At 45.7% G+C, this 23,468-nt stretch overlaps 1 protein-coding gene across 2 annotated transcripts in view; it reads left to right on the top strand.

The window, feature by feature from the left end:
- The window catches only part of nos1 (nitric oxide synthase 1 (neuronal)), a 29,460-nt gene that overhangs the window by 664 nt on the left and 5,328 nt on the right, over positions 1-23,468 (top strand). The window contains exons 1-23 of one of the 2 annotated variants that reach the window (XM_028995678.1): positions 35-517; positions 1,051-1,772; positions 3,055-3,181; positions 7,074-7,211; positions 8,728-8,873; positions 9,247-9,409; positions 10,279-10,370; positions 11,012-11,153; positions 12,011-12,150; positions 13,068-13,242; positions 13,989-14,090; positions 14,848-15,042; positions 15,134-15,219; positions 16,022-16,166; positions 17,422-17,526; positions 17,735-17,793; positions 18,006-18,122; positions 18,335-18,509; positions 18,641-18,779; positions 19,543-19,621; positions 19,826-20,019; positions 20,143-20,312; positions 22,616-22,826. In XM_028995678.1, the coding sequence (XP_028851511.1) occupies positions 1,087-1,772; positions 3,055-3,181; positions 7,074-7,211; positions 8,728-8,873; positions 9,247-9,409; positions 10,279-10,370; positions 11,012-11,153; positions 12,011-12,150; positions 13,068-13,242; positions 13,989-14,090; positions 14,848-15,042; positions 15,134-15,219; positions 16,022-16,166; positions 17,422-17,526; positions 17,735-17,793; positions 18,006-18,122; positions 18,335-18,509; positions 18,641-18,779; positions 19,543-19,621; positions 19,826-20,019; positions 20,143-20,312; positions 22,616-22,826 (3,586 nt within the window). In that variant the 5' untranslated portion in view covers positions 35-517; positions 1,051-1,086. Of the gene's footprint in view, positions 1-34; positions 518-1,050; positions 1,773-3,054; positions 3,182-7,073; positions 7,212-8,727; positions 8,874-9,246; positions 9,410-10,278; positions 10,371-11,011; positions 11,154-12,010; positions 12,151-13,067; positions 13,243-13,988; positions 14,091-14,847; positions 15,043-15,133; positions 15,220-16,021; positions 16,167-17,421; positions 17,527-17,734; positions 17,794-18,005; positions 18,123-18,334; positions 18,510-18,640; positions 18,780-19,542; positions 19,622-19,825; positions 20,020-20,142; positions 20,313-22,615; positions 22,827-23,468 lie in introns of those variants that run through there. The other variant, XM_028995677.1, reaches the window with a different exon arrangement.

Genomic DNA, 23,468 nt, shown 5'->3' with positions numbered 1-23,468 from the left:
GCGCATGGTTACCATGTGTATATGGACGCATGCAAACATCAGAGCAGAAAAGGTGGTTCCATCGGAGCTCCATCTCGGCGCCGCGTGGAAAGTTGTCAGCGTGTGGGCGCTGTCCGTGGTGATGAAACGCCTTCGCCCTGTGCACAGACACCTTACTAAAAAAAAGAAAGGAAGAAAGAAGGAAAGAAACGATCGTGATCGTAAATTCCGAAGCCTGAGGCTGTGCGCCTTGCTTTAAATTGGATTTGGCGGGGATTACGCAAGTAACGCGGGAAAGTTGACGCCGCAAAATCGTTCATCCTCGCGTGGCAGGGAATACATATTTCGTAACAAAGTTCGATACATATTTGGACGTTTTTTTGAAAGCGATCGAACGTTAAACCGAAATGAAATGGCTCACTTTTTGTTCGCCTGCAGTCCAAGTGACACCTTTAGTCTTAAGTCCCCACTTCGCATTTAGGTCTATTCGATGTATTCGTGGCAACTTTTCTAATGTTTTTATGCAGGAGCCAATAAGGTATTTCTCTTTTTATTTTTTCCTAGTTAATTGTTACCCGTCTGATCTGTGTGCGCATGCGTACAGTGCTGTGTCTGATCAACTGGAATGCGCCTGTAAATGTAGATTACTTTTAGATTACTTATTGTAAATACAGCATAAGTCACGTAACAGCAGAACCCATGCGATATTATGGTGTTTAACTGAATTAGATTTTTTTTTTTTTAGTTTTTCAGTTTTTCAGGGGGGGAAAATGAACTTGCGTGAATGAATAAGCATGAATAGTAGCAGAAGTCATGTTTAAGTTGTGTGCTTGGATCGGTGATATATTGTGCCAATTCTGACAAAATTCCATGAATCGTCAGAGGCATAGATTCATCAAATGTAGTTAAAGCATTAAATGAACATGTAATTAGTGAATAATAAGGAAGAGCTAGTTGTTGGTGTGTTAAGGGGTTCAAGCTCACAGAGGGTTTCTAAACAGCCCTCAGAATTCCTGTATCATCACTAAGCCTCTCTGTGCCTCTCAAAGGATTATTCTGTCCTGTTCCCAGGCTTCCTTCTCAGGCCGGCAGACGCTCAGAGGAACCATGCAGGAGCCTGACGCCAACGTGTACCAGCTCCAGCCAAACATTATCAGCGTGCGCCTGTTCAAGCGTAAGGTGGGAGGTTTGGGCTTCCTGGTCAAGCAGAGGGTCTGCAAGCCGCCAGTCATCGTGTCCGACCTCATCAGGGGCGGGGCGGCGGAGGAGTGCGGCCTGGTCCAGGTTGGAGACATAGTGGTGGCCGTCAATAACAAACCCCTGGTGGACATGAGCTATGAGCGGGCGCTGGAGACCCTCAAGAACGTGTCGCCCGAAAGCCACGCCGTGCTCATCCTTCGGGGACCCGAGGGTTTCACCACCCATCTGGAGACCACTCTCTCCGTTGACGGTCGACCTACAACAGTACGGGTCACCAGACCTGCCTTCCCTGCCTCGAGGTCCTTCGACCGCAGCTCACAGAACCCCCTGGCCAGCAAGGAGCTGAGGGCCATTGAAAACCTCAGTCTGACCTCCTCCAGGGAGTCCCGGCCCCACGTCTCCCTGATCGAGCAGGACCCTCTGTTGAGGGCTGGAGGCAACTCGACCCTCCTCACGAACGGGGTGGAGGAGAACAACGACCTGCTGAGGGAGATCGAGCCTGTGCTGAAGCTCATCAAGAACAGCAGGAAGGAGCTGAACGGAGACAGCCAGAAAGCGGTCGAGAGGAGGGACGCGGAGATCCAAGTTGAAAGGTGAGCCCCGGACCCCCCGCTGGAGACCCTAAAAGCGCCCTGACCCGTGAGGTCTTGCCCCGCCAGCCACCATTATTATACCCTTCACTAGTCCCTGCCATGTCTCCAATTAGCATCACCGTGGCCGTGACATACGAAGAAAATATCAAGCTGAAAATGAGCAGATCACGTGATTTGTTGCACCATTTGCCGCATCCCCCCGAGGTGCATCATTATTTTCCAGGAAATAAAAGCTGATGCTTGTACACAGCGAGCCCCGCTCAGATCATTTGCTGTTAAATGATCTTTTGATAAGCATACAAAGTGAGCAGATGTGTTCCCCCCCACCCCACCCCACCCTTTTGGACCACCGGGCAGAACCAGAGCTGATGTTTTCTGCATCCCGAGAGAGCCCACAAACCCAATTTATTTGTTTGGTCATGCCTTTTATTCACAGAAAGCCCCGGTTGGACATTGGGGGGACTCTATTTCACTTTGACCCTAAGTAAGGGTGGTAGTAGCCTAGTGGGTAACACACTCGCCTAAGAACCAGAAAACCCAGGTTCAAATCTCACTTACTACACACTTAACCCTAAATGTCTCCAGGGGGGGACTGTCCCTGTAACTACTGATTGTAAGTCCCTCTGGATAAGAGCGTCTGTCAAATGCTGTGAATGTAAGTGCGAGCCAACGCGCCGCACGTCGAACTAGCGAAACAAAAAAAAAATGTCATTCCATGACCACAAATTGCGTGACTTGAATTCCTCTGTTGGACGGAGAGCAGTGAAAAGTGTTTAGTTGACCGAGCGCGCGCCCGGAGTTAAGTTCAGAGTCTGTTCCTTTCTTCTCTCTCCCCCCACCAACCACCGGCTGCTCCGAGGACGTGCGCCATTAGGGAATTAGGTGGGTGCCTTGCAAAGACTTACAATTAGCCCCGAAGAGCGTGCCAGAGAAAAAACACGAGCGTGGGAGTAACAAGTGGCGGAACACCAATCCCACGGCGCTTGCCTCCCTGTCCTGTTCATTCGCCCGCGGTGGGTAGAGGCAGATAGCGCGGATACCGTGGGCGGTATGGCTGGTGTGGACGTTGCGGCGAGTAGGCCCCTTCCAGCCGCGAGGTTCGCTGCAAACGCGTTACTATCCCTCGGGAGCCCTGCGCGCCTCGTTTTTTTTTTTTTTTTGGCCTCTCGGCGACCCGTTCGTGCGAGACGACCGCTTCCAACGGGGCACTGAGGTGAGCGGAGCCGTGGGAGCAGATGTGTGGGCGGGAGCTGACCTGACCTGAGCTCTGTCTGACTTTCAGGGACCTTGGCGTGGGAAACGGCATGTCCTCACAGCTGGCCTCTGATAATGACAGAGTGTTCGACGACCTCTGGAGGAAGGACAACATGCCCACGGTGCTCAACAACCCCTACTCTGAGGGCGACAAGGTAGCGACATGCAGCCTCTACATGTATCCCTCCCTGCATTCCTGCAATATACTGGCCACATTATTAGAAACACTGGAGCCGTCGGTCCAGCTTGGGCATGGACAAAAAAACACTCATCTGATGTCACCTTGTTCTACAACCAGCAACATGAGCCATATTTCTACCAAAAATATATTACATAATACTGAAAACCAGTCAGGTACAATGTCAGGGTGGTAGTAGCCTAGTGGGTAACACACTCGCCTACCCAGGTTCAAATCCCACTTACTACCATTGTGTCCCTGAGCAAGACACTTAACCCTAAGTTGCTCCAGGGGGGGGACTGTCCCTGTAACTACTGATTGTAAGTCGCTCTGGATAAGGGCGTCTGGTAAATGCTGTAAATGTAAAATGTAAATGTAAATGTCTTCAGGGTTGGTCAGAACTTGTAGGGTATATCTGGTCAGCGGTGTTCCTTGGGTCAGAAACTGACGCCTGAGCCCACGTGTTTTGAATTTGTGGTGTGTGTGTGTGTGTGTGTGTGTGTGTGGGATCAATCATTCACGTGGGGCTTTAAGCCCAGCACCTCAGCGCCCCTCACCTGCACCTCTTCCCAGCATTCCCCAGCGCTGGCCTGCCGATGTGTCACGAGCGGCATACGTGTTGCACGCTGAGAGCCAAGAGCCCGGCCGTGACTGGAGCAGGGCTCGCTGCGTACGTGGCTCAGTCTGCATATGGCAGAGCCCACACCCCCCCCCAAAAAAAAAATCACTTATGACGCGTGAGCTCCATGAAAGGAAGCGGATGGGCAACAGAACAATCTGAGGCAGAAATGAATGCCTGCAGCTGGTGGGACACGTAGGCACAGAGTCGATCCCTCTTCACCCCCAACAGCCCTTTAACACACCCTCTCCAAACGCTTAACCCCTTCAGGCTCCAGAACATGCCTCCAATTGGCGGCAGTAGACGTAATTGTGACGTAATTAAGAACATTTTGCACCGATTAAACAATTCTAGCCACTTAAGTCCACCTCGTTCCACCAGCGTGTCCTGAAGTTTGTCAAGTGTGAGGTGTAGGTGGTCTGCAGAAATCTTACAACAGAGGGCCCGAGGATCTGCTGTCCTCTCTTCCCTATCGAAGCAACAACCATGCAGATCTAGACACTATTGCAAACCGCCCACCGCACGGCAAGGCAAAACGTCTGACTCGGCCAAGAACTCTCGTGAATTCAGCTGTCAGGAGAAGAAGCCTTCAACACCCCCAAATGGCTACAGTCAAAAGTACACCGTGCAAAGTTGATGGGCATGGCGGGTGTGGCAGGAAAAAGCCTTTGCATGAATTATGGAGAAGGATACGCTGTGGTTTGGGTTTGCGTTGGCACCTCAGGGATTTGAACCCCCTTAAAAAAAGGAATAGCTCAAACTTATTGTAAAATGTATTTTGTGCAGAAGAGTAGTCAAAGATTTTAGCAAGCCCGTTTTAGAGCCCGGTCTTTGCAGAGCAAGACGTTTTTTTCTGATAAAAAGGGGCAATGCTAACTGCTGAGGCCAATCGTGCACTGTTAAAGATAATTATCACATGCATTTTTTTTTTTAAATAAATGATTGGAAAACATTAATCCTTTGTTTTGTCGAGGTACATCATTGTACCTCGACATCTGCTTGATTATGTACGTCGAAAAAAATGGGAATAGAGCCAAATCTTTTCTCCTCTTTTATAAAAATTTTAGTCCTGAACCTTTTTTTTTTTTTTTTTTTTCAGAATTTAAAGGAAACATAGATGTGATTTGTTTGAGCTCTTTCCAATTTTGACTCCATTGTATTTCAGTACAGGGCTACGCGCGGGGAACGTTTATCGCGCACTAAACAGCTCTCGCCCCACATATGGCGGAAGGCCGCCGGACTGACACGCTTTTGCTGCTGTAGCCCCCCCAGGAGCCGAGGCGAGCGGGATGGTGTCACGCGTCCCCCGCCGAGTCCCCCGGCCAGCCGCGGTGGGGGCTAATGGAGTGGCCCTCGGCTGGAAAAGCCCGGTCGAGCGACGTTTGAGGGTGCGCTTTGATTTGGCCGCTGAGATGAGATCTCCGATATTGGCGGGCCCCTCTCGGCTGCCGCGCTTCAAAAGCTGGATTACGCGCCGCCCCGCCGCCTGCCAGTGTCTGAAAGCGCGTCTGAAGCAACGCCGGCTTTCATTCGAGGCCGCTCGATTTCCTCGGAGCCAAAGTGTTTTTCTCTCGCGCAACAATAAAGCGGTCGGTCAACTCCTGACTTCCAGCCAGTCCTTCAGCCGCGGTGTTTCTGATATCAAACCACGGATAGCGTTTGCTTGCCGGGCAATTACGACCTCCAGATTACCGTGGTGTTGAGCGCACCAACCGGGCCGCGAGTGGTGCTCTGCAAGCGATTGCATGGTTGAAATAATTATTGAGCGTGTATATTAAACTACGTCCGCTCTCGGTTCCACACGGTCTATTTCTGTAAGCAAGCGCAGCATTTAGATTCATAAATCTGATTGCAAAACATTTCCTTATTAAACCCGATTGAAACTTGCATCAAAATGCATCAAAAATAAGTCAGTTTGACTTGCAACCTACACTGTTTATCGTGGAAATGAGGGCAAACACACTCAGTTTCACCATGTTTGTACAAGAATCTTGTGATACATCAAACAAAGAAATGTCCAATATAAATTCCACTTTCTGGATGCAGATTATGTCATTGATAAGGATGGGCACGGAAAGGCACGTGCTGGGGAAAACGTGCAAAATTTGCCTGTTTGATATGCGCCTTCTCAATCACCCTGACTTGCAGGTTACACCAGAAGTGATTAAGGACTCATGATCAAACACCGGGTGCCCTGATAAGCCACTTTGGCTTTACACATTTTGCATTTTATGAGAATGCCCTGTGCCTTGAGCAAAGGCGCTGCATAATTTAAACTTTAATAAGGCCGCAATACGGGAGTGTTTGTGAGGAAGTGCTCAGTCATTGGAAGCCCACTGTTGCTGCTGATGCTTCTTGACTTTGAAGCCCCCCTGAGAACATAATTATGCAAAAGTGGGGTCTTTAATCTTGGGTTTTTAGGCATAACTTCACTACATAAATCTTTGAATCAGACCAGCCATATTAGTTTGTTTGATTCTCTGCTAGATGTAGCCTCCGTGTCCATTTTTTTCCCGCTTCCTTTTTGTATTTCCTCGCTCTTACCAAGTTTGTGTTTGCTTTGTCCAACTGGAGTTAACAGGCGGCCTTTGTTGGGCGCTCCGCATTTGCGGGCTCTTTGGCATAATGACTGAAGAAGTTGCAGGGAAAGGGATGGGGTGGCGGCTGCGAATCCCTGCAGCTGTGCGCCGGAGTCGCCATTGTGCAACAAATCAAGATCATTTCAAAAGAAGTGACACCCACCATTCTTCTCCTGCACATGGAACATCAATGAGTTGAAATTGCCGTTCATTTCTTTGGGGAAAGCAAAAAAAAAAAAAAACAGTACAATTACGGCTGGAATTCAAGTGGCCACACTGGTGGAACACGATCCTGGTGAGATGATGGAGAATAGCAGGTGGATTGATTTTCATTTTCGAAACGGTTTTTCCAGTTCCTCATGTCCAGTTCTTCACGGCCTCCTTAATGGCAAGTGATCGTTACTCACTGTTAGCTCTGTTCATCGACATGGAGCTGGAAGTTCACGTTTAATTCTGCAGCAATTTAACTCTTCTGAAGGCTCGCTTTGACCTCCCCGTCAATGCGTGCCCATTATTTGACACTAAAAGCTTCATAATTACCCAAGACTGCGAGATTGCGGTGAGACCTGCCTTATTGACCCACGCCAGACAGACTGGGCCCACTGCAGTGCAAATTCACTCACACACCAGGCAGAGTCAAAGACTTGGTTCAAACCTCTGCCTTTCCTCAGCCTCCTGCCCAGGGGAGAACGTCTCCCTGCAAGAACCTTCAGAACGGAAGTCCTACCAAATGCCCGCGCTTCATGAAGGTGAAGAACTGGGAGAACGGAGTGGTCTTCAGCGACACTCTACACCTCAGCTCCAGCAAGGTATGTCCAAAGTGTAACTTTTCCAGCCAGTATGCTAATTAGAGGAAATGATTGACTCCAGGGTTCTCTCACATGGATGATTCTCATGAAAGCGAGCCTCACTCACATTAAAAAAATAAAATGACCATGAAATGGTTTTAAATAGCAATGCATTCGTTGGAAGCAGTTTTAAATGTGACCTGCCATAGAATTAATACACACACACACACACACACACACACACACACAACCAAGTGGGTAACACATTTCTCTATGAACCACACTTACTACCTGTGTGTTCCTGAGCATGACACTTTACCTTGAGTGTCTCCAGGGGGACTGTCCCTGTAACTACTGATTGTAAGACACTCTGAATAAGGGCGCCTGATAAATACTGTAAATGGAAATATAAATGCAAACACACACACACACATTACTATGCTGCTTGATGGCGGGGTTCTTGACTTTGGAGATTCGCCTGAAGCCGGTGCGCCTTTTCCGGCATATGCAATCTAATTGGTCACCCTTGGCCTAATAAGCGGCCGCGTAATCTATAAACACGTTCATAACCAGACAGGCTTAATGCACGAGACCAGCAGAGGAAGTGCACGAGAGGATCCAGGCTGTTTTTAGAGTTCAGATCGGCTGCAGCCAGCTGGAAGGGGCCACTTGTTTTGAACATTTCACCAGCTACGGGCACAGGCGTTACATTCAAATGACGGCGTAATTACGGGGGTCTTATAATGCATTATGTAGCGCAGACGTGGGGCTCGAGACCTACAGTATGCACAGCATGGCTCTTCAGAAAAGAGACATCTGCTTGGCACGAGCTGCTCGTGCCTCATGGCAGGCGGACGTGCCAGAGCACGAGCGAGTCCCGCGTTTTATTTTTACCGCTCGGCACGAGCGCCACTCCACCGACCGCCACGCGGCCGGCCAGCGGCTGCCTGTGTGGGCCGCATGATTCAGGCCATTAGGGGACAGTTACCTGAGCCTCGCTGGCTCTGGCGGGGGGACGTGTGGGTGGAGGCGTTAGGGAGGAGGTCGGGTCGCGGGGCCCCGAGCGGTCCCGCAGTCTTGAGTGGGCGGCGTGGCGTGACGGCGTGCCTTGTTTTCGCCGCCGCTCGTTTACCGTCGCATTTGCGCTTAGGGCGCGCTTGCACATTGACGATGCCCTGAACGCATTAGCAGCCAGCGAAAGTGACAGTACGCTTCAAGTCTAATCTTATTACACTGGCCGTGTGAGGCTGCTCGTCCTCCCCTCGCTTCTTCCCCTCCACTCCTTCCTCGTCTCCGCTTCCGTTTCAGCGGTGAACAGCAGAAAAGGCTCGGTCGCGTTTATTTGCAGCTATGAGCAGCTTAACAAACGCATTAGATAGGTTTCACGCTCACTGTGCATTTAGGTTATGTCCTGTGGAAGATGTACATGTCCCTTGAAGAATTGTGAAGAGCGAAATGTGTGTGTGCGTGATTGTGTGTCGCATCATATTGAGGAGCTGAATTGATAGATTTTTTTGATGCCGTTGTTCCTCTTCAGGTGCCCATCTGCACCGAACAAGTGTGTATAGGCTCGGTCATGACACCGAACCAACACGTCCGCAAAGCAGATGAAGTGCGAAGTAAGGAGGAGCTTCTGCCGCTGGCGACCGATTTCGTCAATCAGTACTACACCTCCATAAAAAGGCAAGACGATTCCGAGTTACGATTCGAGTAGACGAAATGTACCCAAAATGTTGTTTAAACATTTTGTTCAAGAAATTGTTGTGTTTTGCTACCATAAATTTGCAGAACTTATATCCTGTTTCACTTTAGCCTGTTCAGATGGTACTGCTACATCACTTTTGTGTTCAAACATAAACCGGGCAGTAAAGTTCTCTCTCAGTTTTTCTCACACAATTTCACAACAAAAAAAAAACATGGCATCATGCAATGCAATTCATGCATTAATAAAAAAAAAAGCACCAACAACTTATTTAGTTGGGGTTGGGGTTATTGTTAAGCTGCTTTAGTAAACTAAAAAAATATTTTTTCTCTTGTGGATATGATCCAAGTGTAGATGTGGCTCCAAGGCGCACGAGGACAGACTAGAGGAAGTAACGAAAGAGATTGAGCAGACCGGGACGTACCAGCTGAAGGACACAGAGCTCATCTATGGAGCCAAGCACGCCTGGAGGAACGCTGCCCGGTGTGTGGGCAGAATCCAGTGGTCCAAACTTCAGGTCTGTCGAAGTTCAGCGTATAGAGTCGATAACACTGCACATAATTATATGAATGTCTGTGTGGTGATTGAATGATTGATTGATAGTGTGCACGCAGCATTTTATAATGAGCTCTGTCTTCTGCCGACCAGCAAGGTTGATCTGGATGATATTCTGTCTGTGTTCTCAGCAAACACTTTAAGCCTCTTTGCAAAATTGCCATGGAGACGGTGGACTAGAAGACTCATTAGCTGAAAACGGTGCACATTTGCATATGGCATGTGCTGACACCACTATCTGTGACATTACAAAAAAACTTACAATGGCATGAGGAACATGGGTCCCATGTTGGGTCCCATGTGGCTTTCAGAGAATGACTAAAAACTACATAATAAATTATATTATTCATTTAATCAAGTTATGGCCATTTTCTCTGTATGTTAATTACATTTGTAAGCTGTGCCAAAAGGCCTTTTAGAAAATTTGCACATATCTACTGGTTATCACATCAAAATTACACCAGAAAGTGCTGCTGATGAAAATCAAATAACAACATCTGAGCATCTGAGTGGTGGCTCTCACGACTGTGCTCCCAGATGTCACTTGACCACCCTGCCCTCAGACATCTGAGGGCAGTTCCCTGTCTCACAACATCGCTCTTCCTGACTCATGCTGACATTTATTTTTACACTTTCAGCGTTTAGTGACCAGACAAAAAAAGAATGACACTGCACATATCTTGAATAGTTCACAGATGCGTGGGTTTTGCGTGAAATAAGGGACTTGACTTGTCTTCACACATGTTCTGCAGCCATCAGTTCTTGTTTGTTCAAAAAAGAAATTTTCCAATATGTGAAGGTTCCTGTAATTATGCTATATTTATCCTTTAGGTTTTTGATGCCCGGGACTGCACAACCGCTCATGGGATGTTTAATTACATATGTAATCATATCAAATATGCCACCAACAAAGGCAACCTCAGGTGAGCCACCCCACGCCTCATTTCTCCCTGTCACTCACTCCTGCTCTTCTTCTCGCAAGCGTAACCCTGCCTGTTCTGCTGGGTCTTCCGCTGTTCTCACAAAACCCACTAGCCGTCAGCTTCCCTGTCTTCTTCTCCCCGGTGCGCCAGACCTTTCTTTCACCTGCGTTAGCTTCATATTGTGTTGGCTCTAAATGTCGGGGGGGGACTGTGTAATTAGCCGCATCCACGCTGAATGGTCGTGGCGCTTAATTAAAAGAGTCAGTAGACGAGGTGCCACCATCGCCCTGATCCCCAGCAACGTTGAAAATCAGACATCCTTCTCGTCCGTGGAGAAACTACCAGAGAGTGGCTCCAGTCCTCTGTTGTGGGTGCCAGTTGGATGGCATGGCTGGTGATTTCAGTCCGATCCTCTGGCCCATGAGTAGCTTTTGGAGACAACTCGTCAGATTAGAAGGATTGGCATTTCTACCCAGTCGTGGATTTAAGGCATCGTCCGGTTCAATCAGCGAAAGAAAGGTGATGAGTCCCGAGGCTTAGCAGCCACTGTGGCCCGTCATGCCGTGGATTAACTGGTCAAATCCTCACGATCTGGATCAGCCAATCCCTGTGCATCAACTCGCTTTGAACCTTATCTCCAGGTCGGCCATCACCATATTCCCTCAGCGCATGGACGGCAAGCACGACTTCCGCGTTTGGAACAACCAGCTGATACGCTACGCCGGTTACAAGCAGCCTGACGGCTCTGTCCTGGGCGATCCAGCATCCTTGGAGCTCACTGAGGTAAAGCTTGGCCAGTCCCTCCATGATCTCCTCATCTCAAATGTAATGTTTTATAATAAAGTAAAGTGAAGTGATTGTCACATGTGATACACAGCAGCACAGCACACGATGCACACAGTGAAATTTGTCCTCTGCATTTAACCCATCACCCTGAGTGAGCAGTGGGCAGCCATGACAGGCGCCCGGGGAGCAGTGTGTGGGGACGGTGCTTTGCTCAGTGGCACCTCAGTGGCACCTTGGCAGCTCAGGATTCGAACCGGCAACCTTCTGATTACGGGGCCCCTTCCTTAACCACTAGGCCACCACTGCCAGTTGATTAGTAGATTAGATTTTGCAAGCTGCCCCCCCCCCCCCCAAAAAAAGCTGGTTCATTCTATATTGTGACTAGTTTATTCATTTAGATACACACACACACACACACACACACACACATATAAAAATTAAATATGACCTCACATTTTATACATTTGCATCCTCTGCAACTTCTGTAGCAAATATTTTGAGGGGTGTTTTTGACAATTGAGAGCCACCAAATGATGAATATGAAAAAACAAATACGACAGTTTCGGACTCAGTCAGGGTGCAAGGACCTTAAACCTTTGAGGCTTGCGCAGCTTCTCAAGGAGAAATCAAACAAATGAGTGCCGTTTTCTAAAGTCTATGAGCGCAACACACAAATAAACTAAATTGACACACTGCAGTTAAATTTCAAAATGTAGCCATTTTTTTTTCCAGTTCTTTTTCCTCCCATCCTGTAGCCTACAGGATTTCATCAACTGGATCATGATTCCAATCAGTCATGGTGTTTCACTTTGAATTCCTAAAAAAATATCTTAAAACTCATTTGTTACCCTCAGATCTGTATACAGCAGGGATGGAAAGCCCCCAAAGGCCGCTTCGACGTCCTGCCACTCCTGCTCCAGGCCAATGGGAATGACCCCGAGCTCTTTGAGATCCCGGATGACCTCATTCTGGAAGTCCAGATCATCCACCCAAAGTGAGCGAGTCAGAGTGATTCATCTTAGCGTTGGCGCACTAATGCATCCAAAAGCAGCACTGCTGTTTGCGCTAATGAATTCTTCAGTTTTTCAGATGCAAACACACTTGACATTTGTGTAAAGATCACAAGCATGCAAAGCCGAGCACTTGTACACACACATATACAAACTTTATAGATGCTTGGGACGCACTTGCATGCTGTTATAAGACAGAAAGTCCTGCACGTAACATGCCCACGCTCTTTAGCGATATCAGCTTCCACTCTGAGGGACAGCTGTCCAGTTTTCCCCTGGCCAGTGAGAAGATAGACAGAGAGCAAAAAACGAATGGAGAAAGAGTAGTATATATCGAGAGAGAAAGACTTGTGTTTATCGAGAGAGAAAGAATAAAAAAATCCTGAGTGCACAGGGACGATTGCCAAGCACAGAATACTGGCTGCTTGTTCCAATCCTACATCAAATGGCCTCAGCTCGTTGCCAGGTTGGCAGCGTCTGTCAACATCAATAACGTCTTCGCTTTACGTGGTGCTCTGGGAAGTGGGCTCACTGCATGCGTGGCAACATGGACAAATGCATCTGAGCCTTAGCGAGTAGAGGGACGCCTGGTCACTCTGTTAAGCACCTGAAAGGCTCTGCAGGTGTTTGTTTGGTGATAATGGCAGTTTTGGCTCGTGCCTGCATGCTCATTTGGATTCGTGCAAACTGGGAGCACAAGGCAATTGTGGAAAGTCAGAAAAACTTGGCAATTACAAAAAATGCCATCACGATGTGGAACACTTAAAGAGTTTTACGCTGAATTACCGACTTCTTAAAATTCCCAGTCTGGTGGAGAAAAACATTAAGCAAAATGGAAGGAAAATCAAAAGGCCAGTTAAGTGAGTCTCATCACAAAGATTTGCATTTGTGTTTTTGGCAGGTTTGAGTGGTTTAAGGACCTGAACCTGAAGTGGTACGGCCTGCCAGCGGTGTCCAGCATGCTGCTGGAGATCGGAGGACTGGAGTTCACCGCCTGCCCCTTCAGCGGCTGGTACATGGGGACGGAAATCGGCGTGAGGGACTTCTGTGACAGCTCCCGCTACAACATCCTGGAGGTATCGTCTAATGCGATGCCGCCCACTCAGCGGCAGTGACATCTGCGGTCGGGGCGAATTAACAACTTTTGCATTTTTGCGCTGACTTAAGGTTTAGCTTTACTTTTTGAATCTGTCCTTGGACAGTTTTTGGGAAAGTTTTATCACAGTGCATCCTGTACAGTGGGTACAAGTGAATGGGTCCACATGTGTGTGTATGTGTGTCTTAATTGTGCTTCGCACTTTAAAGCAGAAACACGGCAGTGACACATCATGCTCTTGTTCAGAGAACTCATTACCATAACTATCGTGTGGGGGTGTGTACTGAAATGAATTCATCTGGGACTGGAGATGAATTCCACGCATTCATATTCATTTCAAACCCTCCAACCCATAAAAAAGGGTATGAGACACATTGTGAGACACACAGTGCTTTTGTAGGTTCATAAATGAAAAAAAAAATTTTGTACTGCACTGTGTACATTTCTGATTACTGTTTAGCCTGTGTTGTTGTCGCATGTTACCCAGTGACAAACCCAAAGATTACGGAAAAACGTATCAGACCATGATGTATAATGTGGTGGTAGTACCAAAAGACCACACATTCACAGCTTCAAACCTTACTTACTGCCATTGTGTCCATGATCAAGACAACCTGAGTGTCTCCAGGAGGACTGTCCCTGTAACTACTGATTGTGTGAGACAATCTGGATAAGGGCGTCTGCTAAATAACATGAATGTAAATGCACTGTTTTCTGTTACTATAGGAAGTGGCAAAAATGATGGGATTGGACACCAGGAAGACCTCATCACTGTGGAAGGACCAGGCGCTGGTGGAGATCAACATTGCTGTTCTTTACAGTTACCAGGTGGGAGTCTGTAAAGAGTTAATGCCCTAGTGGAACATTGAATTTGAATTTTTAAGGATTCTACTCCAGATGATTAGCATACAGTGCTCTTAGAAACAACTCACTTTTTCAAATTGTATTTTATTACAATGTGAGAGCCTAATAACTTGGAAATGCAATAGACCTTTAGTGTTGAGTTAATTTTCCTCAAATAAAATGCTATTGAGTCTTCGCACAGTAATTTTTGCTAAAATGGACGATGCTTGTGTTTTGACAGGGATATTAGCTATTGTGGATCTTACTCCATTGAGAGTGATGATGTGGTTTACTGGTTTTCTCCTGTAGCACTGTGTTTCTGTGTTTCCTCCATGCATTTTTATATCAGCCCTGCCCAAAAGAGAACCATTCGTTTAAATGTGATGATGGCACCACAGTTATTTGCCACCGAAGTTGCTATCCAATAAACCATAAATTGACATTCAAATCTTAGTAGATTTACATCTGCCACATCTATTCAGTGAGGCACTGTGCTTGAAGGTGTATCCAGGGTCTCGTTGTTCAGAACCAATACCCATGCACCGGTATACTGGTTTGTGCAACAGATATAATTCCAGTCAAACAGTTACCTTGTGAAGAGAACTGGTTACTTTTGAGATCATAAAGACATATCATGAACTTCGCTTCATGGTAAAACGTGAAAGACTATGGGGGCATGGACATTTACCCAAGTTCAGAAGTCACTTCATTCACTCTCAGCAATGCAATTTCCTTTTCTCAGACAGCAAAGGTGACCATCGTAGACCACCACTCTGCCACTGAGTCCTTCATGAAGCACATGGAGAACGAGTACAGAGTGCGGGGCGGTTGCCCGGGCGACTGGGTGTGGATTGTGCCGCCTATGTCTGGCAGCATCACCCCTGTGTTCCACCAGGAGATGCTCAATTATCGCCTGACACCTTCTTTTGAATATCAGGTAGAGTTGACAGTCTGCGGGGGGGTCGCTAATATGTGAAGATGTCTTCCGGATTGACGCAGTGTTCATGAGGTGATTTCTGTCCCGGCAGCCGGACCCTTGGAACACACACGTGTGGAAGGGAGTGAATGGGACGCCCACGAAAAAGCGTGCCATCGGATTTAAGAAGCTTGCCAAGTAGGTGTTGGAGATCATATATGGAGTATATGTAATAAAAACATAAACCACAGTTCAAAAGGTTAGAAAATGTTTGTTCATTTCCATGAACAAAATAAATGATAGAAAATATTACAAATTTTTTTTTAATTGCCATTGATCTGCAATTTTGTTGCTTCTGTAATCGTTTTTTTTTCAAGAATTTTGCAAAAGTGTTTTCTTATATTAAGTTTTTAAAGGCACAGACTAATTGCTGCTGATAAAGTTCCTCTATACAGATAATCTTCCATGAACAGACATTTCCAGCTATTGTTGATTCTCATTTACAACATCATCAGTGTCTGGACAGGATCTTTTTTTTATTTTAAAATATAGCGTAGAAAGAGAGTAACCAGTTTACCTTCATGGTTCAATTAAGGATTCTAATTTCACTGGTATTTCTTCATCAAATGGGACATATGATATAAATAAAACGCAGACAGGGGAAGTGCACATGATGCACTGAGCGATGTAATTCATGCACCCTTCAGGGGGCCAATCAGAGCTTGGGGATGGTGTTTTTCTCCCTTTTCCGAGCTATTATTGTAATTGCCCCGAGGCTAGGTAGGCCAATCATGATTGTTTAAACAGGATGTACACCGTCTGTCTGTTCACATTTGGAATATGGCAGCATCAAGCATGGCTGCTCGAATGACGGGGTGGAAAGGAAGTTGGGAAACTTGGGAAAGTGGAGCATGCTTTCATGGGGTTTAGTTTGTGTTTCACTCATCATTTGACAGTTGTTCTTTTTTTTTTATTATTACTTCTGTGTCTGTCTCTGCAGGGCTGTAAAGTTCTCGGCCAAGCTCATGGGGCAGGCAATGGCCAAAAGAGTCAAGGCCACCATTCTGTTTGCCACAGAAACAGGAAAGTCACAGGAATATGCCAAAACCTTGTGTGAGATTTTCAAGCATGCTTTTGATGCCAAGGTAATTTTTTGAGGATTAAAAAAAAAAGTTTGGGAGATTATATTTACTGCTAATATACATTGTACGTTGTCACTTTTCTGTCACCTTCTGTCCATGTTGCATTATTTTGTCATTTTTCTGCATTTTAGCCGCTGAGTTTTCCGAAGCTTTCAAAATGAGAATGAGAAACCGTTTTTATTTCACAGCGAACAGACAGCGCACTCGAACTGTGAAAATGTGTCCTTTGTCACAGCTCTGCTTCCTTTCCAGCCACGAAACCCCAGGGGCTACAACAGAATCTGCTCAACCAAGCGACACACTGCAGTTTATGATAAGATCGCAAAACCACCCAAAGCTGTGGAAATGGGTTTCAGCTAAAAGATAAAAGAAATAAAGACATTTTTAAAAAGCAAGCTCGTTGATTCAAGCGTGCCCCTTAAGGATGGTTTTTTTTTTAGTTCGGAGCTACTGTAATCGATCATAGTAGAGTGCTCCTGCCGTCACTGAGTAACTCAGATGCCGGTGACTGGGACGCACATCCCTGCAGCTCGCCGGTTGCTTTTTTCCCCGCGATCTTGTGTCCTGCGGGCACTGTGCCGCTGTCAGATGCCCGGGTGTTAATTGTGTTACATTATCGCCCTGTTAAAGGAGGGTAGCGGAGTTCATTACTGTTTCCTTCCTCACGCTGACACTCTCAAGCACAATCCATGCCACTTAGGAAACATTGTCTTAGAAATCTATACCGATTTTTTTTCAATTCGTGACTATCTTTCTTAGAACAAAATGTACCCAAAAGTAACATAGAAGATGTGTACAACCATGCTAGTTCAAACCTCAAAGTGTGTCTAGTAACAAGGTGATGTTGCTTAGCAACAATCCCGACAGATGGATTGTAGAAGGAATTATTTTTCATGACACAGTCTGAAACTGAGGTGAACTGTAGTATGAAAAGATGAAAAGAAAAGAAAAAAAACATCAGCCCTAAAACAAGTTCATTTTTGAGCTATACTAAAAGATGTAATAATAAAATTTAAGTTAATTTCCTTCATTTTCACATCAATACTATTTAGAATGTACTTTTGCACAACACATTCTATATTATATATTATGTATATTTAAATATATGAGAATGTGTGGGGAAGTTTTGAGAAGCTTTAAAGCGAGGCATGCATTTGAATTGTCGAGATGGTGTGCGAGCATCTGTCATGATGCATTATAACACATGGTCCTACTTACTTTGTTAATGATATTTGTAATCGTCATTGAATGTTTACAGGTGATGTCGATGGAAGAGTACGACATGGTAGATCTCGAGCACGAGGCGCTGGTTCTGGTGGTTACCAGCACTTTTGGCAATGGAGATCCCCCGGAGAATGGAGAGGTACATCATCGACAGCTCCTGTTTAAGCCTGTACTAATGAATATAAAGGCCAGGCAATCCGTAAATCCCTCACTTGTGTGTCCTCCGGCAGCGCCCCTCTATTAAAGTGTGTGTGATTCACAGTCAGAGGATTACGGGACTTAGGTCATGTTGATGCGAGAACATATGTGGGCAGGCTTTTCAGCTACACCATTCTCACTTATTGCAGAAATTCGGCGCGGCGCTGATGGAAATGCGGCACCCTACCTCCAACACCGAGGACAGAAAGTGAGTGTTTCCGTGTGCACTACAGGGCCAAGTTTTTTACGGACTGTAGCTCACGTTCTCCACCGCTGTGGCAAACTCCCCCTCCCCTCTGCATCTGTGCTTTTCAGTTCCGTTCACCCACTCGCTTCATGCTTTATCTGACCCGTGCACACTCACCCGGTGCACTCAACAGTGTATTAATCATGACGCTTTTCTTTCCTTTTCTCCTCTAGGAGCTACAAAGTACGCTTCAACAGCGTCTCGTCCTATTCGGACACGCGCAAGTCCTCCAGCGACGAGCCAGAGTCCAAACATACCTTCGAGAGCACTGGACCTCTGGCCAATGTCAGGTAAATCTTGACGAGAGTGTTCTGCAATATCCGGACTGAGAATCCGAGCTAGGTTCTGAACAAAACTGACCTTGGGCCAGCACACAAACAGAGCAACAGAACAAGCGCTCAACAGAAGCACCGGTGCAGAAATCCGCCACATAGCCGGCTAAAGCTGTACCGGCGAAAGACGTCTGGCCGGTGGGTGACAGTGATCTCTGTTCGCTCGGCAGGTTCTCTGTCTTTGGCCTCGGCTCCAGGGCCTACCCACACTTCTGCGCCTTTGCCCACGCAGTGGATACGCTGTTCGAGGAGCTCGGAGGGGAACGCATCCTCCGTATGGGGGAGGGAGATGAGCTCTGCGGCCAAGAGGAGTCCTTCAGAACCTGGGCCAAGAAGGTTTTCAAGGTACCGCAGGCCATAGGGATGCAATTTTGGAAATGTTTCAGTGAAAATACATAAAAAAAAAAAACAATATGTTAAATTTTTTATTCAATAGCTTGTCTATTTAAACTCATTGAGCTGTAAATACACAACAGGCAGCGTGTGACGTTTTCTGCGTTGGCGATGACGTCAACATTGAGAAGGCTAACGACTCGTTAATCAGCAATGACCGAAGCTGGAAGAAGAGCAAGTTCCGTCTCACGTACACTGCTGAGGCACCTGAGCTCACCCAAGGTAAAGTGGAGAACAAATATCCCCATCCTGAGGCATTGTGACCATGGGGGTGATGCATTATGTGCTATGAATAATTCATTATAATGCCTTTAGTAGCATTTTATAATGACTTCTAATTGGTTATAACATGTAATGCTGACCCGCCAAGATGTCACTCAGGTCCCCTTGAGCAAAGTACCGTCCCCACACACTGCTTTTCCTGGGCACTTTTCATCGCTGCCCACTGCTCACCAAGGGTGATGGGTTAAATGAAGTGGAAGCATTTCGTTGTGTCACCGTGTGCTGTGCTTGCTGTCTTTCACAATGACAATCACTTCACTTTGACTATACACCATGTTAACCAAAAGATGAGATGAGCCCCCATTTTCAAGAGAAAATAGCTTTAGTGGGCAGAGAATGATTTTACTTGAAGATAAGGGTGAGAAGGTAGGTAATGAATTTTATATGAAGGTTTAGATGAATTTGTATTACAGATAAATTAATGTGCATTTCATGTCTACCAATATGGCAACACTTTTGGTCATGTCTACCAATATGGCAACACTTGTTACAAAAGATCATATCTGACTCCATCAACATATATCACTTCTTGAAGATGGATGAGATACTATAAGAAAAATGTTTTTTTCAAAATGAGACAGCAAGACAGTTCTAGTCTTCTGCTTAAATTCCATTATGTGGATTAAAAAATGACAAATGACTTTTCCGGGATCCCTTTCGCTTGATTCATAATGTAGATTTTGTTACCTGTGTTTGTTAACAGCATTATACAACATCCACAAGAAGAGAGTTTCTGGAGCCACACTCCTGATGCGAGAAAATCTGCAGAGTGAAAAATCCACGTAAGTCTCTCTAACTTCCCTACAGCAGGCACTTTCAGCTCGACTAGTAAATCTCCTTTACAAGAACTTTTGAAACCATTAACAATACCCATTTGCGTCATAATGCTATAATGCATATTGCTTTAATGAAGACGTCTTTCTCACAAGCCAAATTCCTTGTGCATGGTCATGTATCAATCACATGACTGTAATTGCTGTTTGCAGCCGATCTACTATATTTTTGCGACTTGCAACAAATAACCACGACAGCCTGAGATACCAGCCTGGAGACCATCTGGGAGTCTTCCCAGGCAACCACGAGGACTTGGTCACGGCACTCATAGACAAGGTAGAAGACGCACCACCCCTCAACCAGATTGTCAGGGTGGAATTTCTGGAGGAGAGAAACACAGCCTTGGGTAAATAGTCACAAATGAAAGCGTTGGCATTGCTTACGCACACAGTAATACACACCAACTCTGCTGTATGTTTTTTTTTTTTTTTTTTTTTAACTTTATTTTTCTGGTTTACCTTACTTTAAGGCGTGATTAGCAACTGGACTGATGAGAGCCGCATCCCTCCCTGCACCATACACCAGGCCTTCAAGTACTTCCTGGATGTCACCACCCCGCCGAGCCCTCTACTGCTCCAACAGTTCGCTCCGCTGGCCACCAATGAGAAGCACAGGAAGAAGCTGGAGATACTCAGTAAGGTATAATTCTAACGTTTATGCAGATTTACAGACTTAATTATTAAAATTCATTTCATCTAAGCATTTAGAATGCACATTTAAAATGACCCTAGCTGTCCAAAGTGCTTATAAAAATATATATATTTTTTTTCAATTTAAGGGAGGTTGTTGTACATCTCATTGCTGTCAATTTTTGTCATGACAGCAATCTCATGAAATAATTATATAAGGCATTACTGTCAGGATTGACTGTGGCTGGGCTTATCACCGGTGGCCAATTCTGAACGGTGCATAAAGGCCGGACATTTCCGCCCCTTCGGAAGGGATGGCATTTTCTTGAACGTTAGTGCACGGTTGTGTATTTGTGTATTTTCAGTTCTGGCAATCGCCACCAGCCTGCGGGTTTGTTTTAGTTGATTTATCTTTATTTCCCATTCTTGGCCACCGCGTCATTGTTTATTTGTAGTTATTTATTGTTTATTAATAAACCCCTTTCCCAGCATGTCAGACCTCTGCGTTCCTTCCCCCCACAATTACCTTAAAACAATATTTGGCACAGACTTCTGAAATCACAGTAAAATAGTCATAGACCTTACAAATGCATCCTACATAAATATGAAATATGGCCTTTTCTGGTTCTGATTTGAATTCTGAAAGAATTTACATGTATAATGGCACAAAAAATTAGTATTTGGTCAATAGCAAAAATTCCCCTCAATACTTTGTAATATAACCTTGGGTGGCACTGACAAAGGTCAAATGTTTCCTGTAGGTCTTCATCAGGTTTATAGCTGATATTTTGGCCCATTCTTCCATGTAGATCTTCTCAAGATCTTTGATGCTTTGGGGCTGTTGCTGGACACAGATTCTCTATTGGATTGAGGTCATGAGACTGATTAGGCCACTCCAGAACCCTTTGGAATGCTTTTTACATTGCCAATCCTTCGTTGCCCAGGCAGTGTGTTTTGGATTTTTGCTGTGTTGGAGTTTTTTGCCCAAAATCTCATGATACATGGCCCCATTCATCCTTTCCTTAATACGGTTCACTTGTCCTGTCTCCTTTGCAGAGAAGCAGCCCCTAAGCATAATGTTTCCACCCCCATGCTTCACAGTGGATATGGGGATCTTGGGATGCAACTCAGCATTCCTCCCCCTCCAAACACAAGTTCCATTTTGGTCTTGTCTGACTACATAACATTCTCCCAATTCTCCAGGTCTCTGGCAAACTTTAGATGGACCTTGACATGTGCTGGTTTAAGCAGGGGGACGTTTCAAGCTCTGCAGGATTAAAATCCATGTTGACGTAGCATGTTACTAATAGTAACCTTTGTTACTGTGGTCCCAGCTTTCTTCAGGTAATTGACCAGTTCCCCACATGTAGTTCTGGGCTGTTTCCTCACTGTTGTCAAGATCATTTGTAGCCCACAAGGTGAGATCTTGCATGGATCCCCAGGTTGAGGGAGATTGTCTGTGACCTTCTATTTTGTTCCATTTTCTTATAATTGCTTCAACAGTTGATCTCTTCTCACCAAGCTGCTTGCCTATTGGAGACTGTCTCATCCCAGTCTCGTACAGGGGTAGAATCTTGTCCCTGGTGTCTTTAGATAGCTCTCTGGTCTTGGCCATGGTGGATGTTGGGGTCAGACTGCGTGCACTGGTGTCTTTTATACAGGTAACTAGTTCAGGCAGGTTCCATTAATACAGGTAACAAGTGAAGGATAGAAAAGCTCCTTAAAGAAGAAGTAACAGGTCTGTGAGGGACAGAATTCTTGCTTGTTTGTAGGTGCTAAAAACTTATTTTCTGCACCATATACAAATATATATTTAAAAAATATATAAAACCTGCAGTGTCTTACAGTTTCTCGCTGAAAGAATCTCACGAATGCCAACTTGGTAGCACCATATCATTCAAGCTATGCTTTCTTTAACACACACAGACATTTTTTTTTTTTCACTGCGACTCCCACAGCAAATCTCAATGTATCTAAATATGTAGGCCAAGCTATGAGTCACTCTTTATGGTTTATAACATTCTGGTGAGAAAAAGAAAAAAAAAAAAACAGAGAGAGAGGATGATTCTCATTTCTGTTTTCTTCAACTCAGCTCAACCCCAGACGTGTTTACAGCTCTGGCAAAGGTTCACTGCGTCACCGCTCTGGGCTGAATGAGCCGTCCGCCACTGATTCACGTGTACAGTACTTGAATGAATCGTCAGAGTCCTCTGAGCCACCCTTGGCAGATCTGAATGAAAAACTTCTGTTTGATCCCAGCACCTCTCCTCCTAACTCTTACCATTACTCCCCCCCGCCGCCATCCTGGCCAAGGGTCTGCAAGAGTACGAGGAATGGAAGTGGTACAACAACCCCACCATGGTGGAGGTGCTGGAGGAGTTCCCGTCCCTGCAGATCCCCTGCACCCTGCTCGTCACCCAGCTTCCTCTCCTCCAGCCACGCTACTACTCCATCAGCTCCTCCCCGGACACCTACCCTGGGGAGATCCACCTCACCGTGGCTATAGTTTCCTATCGTGCCAGGGGTAAGCAACATCCATACACCACCACTCACTTTATAGGGTTATGAGGAGTTTTGCTATTATGAATATAAATACATACACAACCTTAACACAAACAATGCAGGGTTTGTTTCTGATTCTGATACGGAACGTTCTTTTCAGACAGTTGAAAACATAAGACAGTGAAAAGCTTGTATATGTGCTTACAGGTTGCATGTATTTGAAAATGAGATGGTGTCCATTTGGTATGCTCCATGTTCAATTCTTCCGATACACGTCCCTCATACTGCAATGCATGTACCCAAGATCATAAATACACAATTTAAGTACGATGGTGGTGCAGTAGGTTCACTGAAGCAGAAAATTCTATTACTTTCTGTATGGCAACATAATACAAGTAATATTAGGTTAACATTGACAAAAATGGGAGCACTGTTGGGTGGGGGCGGGGCTTAGAAGCAGGAGTTCTACTACATGTAATGGTCAGATGTTGTGTTTGATAGAGGTTTTGAGATACGTTTCAAAGGGATATGCACACTGTAAAATGCTTTTCTGCGTTCAATCTTTTTTTACAGTGACCATTATCATTTATTAGGTTATCAAAATAAAAAGTCGTCTATTTTGGTTGTGTTATTTTTCAAGCAAAAAGAGTCCTAGGGATTTAAT

Source organism: Denticeps clupeoides, chromosome 11 (genome assembly GCF_900700375.1).
Source record: "Denticeps clupeoides chromosome 11, fDenClu1.1, whole genome shotgun sequence".
Classification (NCBI taxonomy): Eukaryota; Metazoa; Chordata; class Actinopteri; order Clupeiformes; family Denticipitidae; genus Denticeps; species Denticeps clupeoides.
The sequence above is the reverse complement of the archived record's forward strand: the minus strand, read 5'-3'. Positions and strand labels throughout refer to the sequence as shown.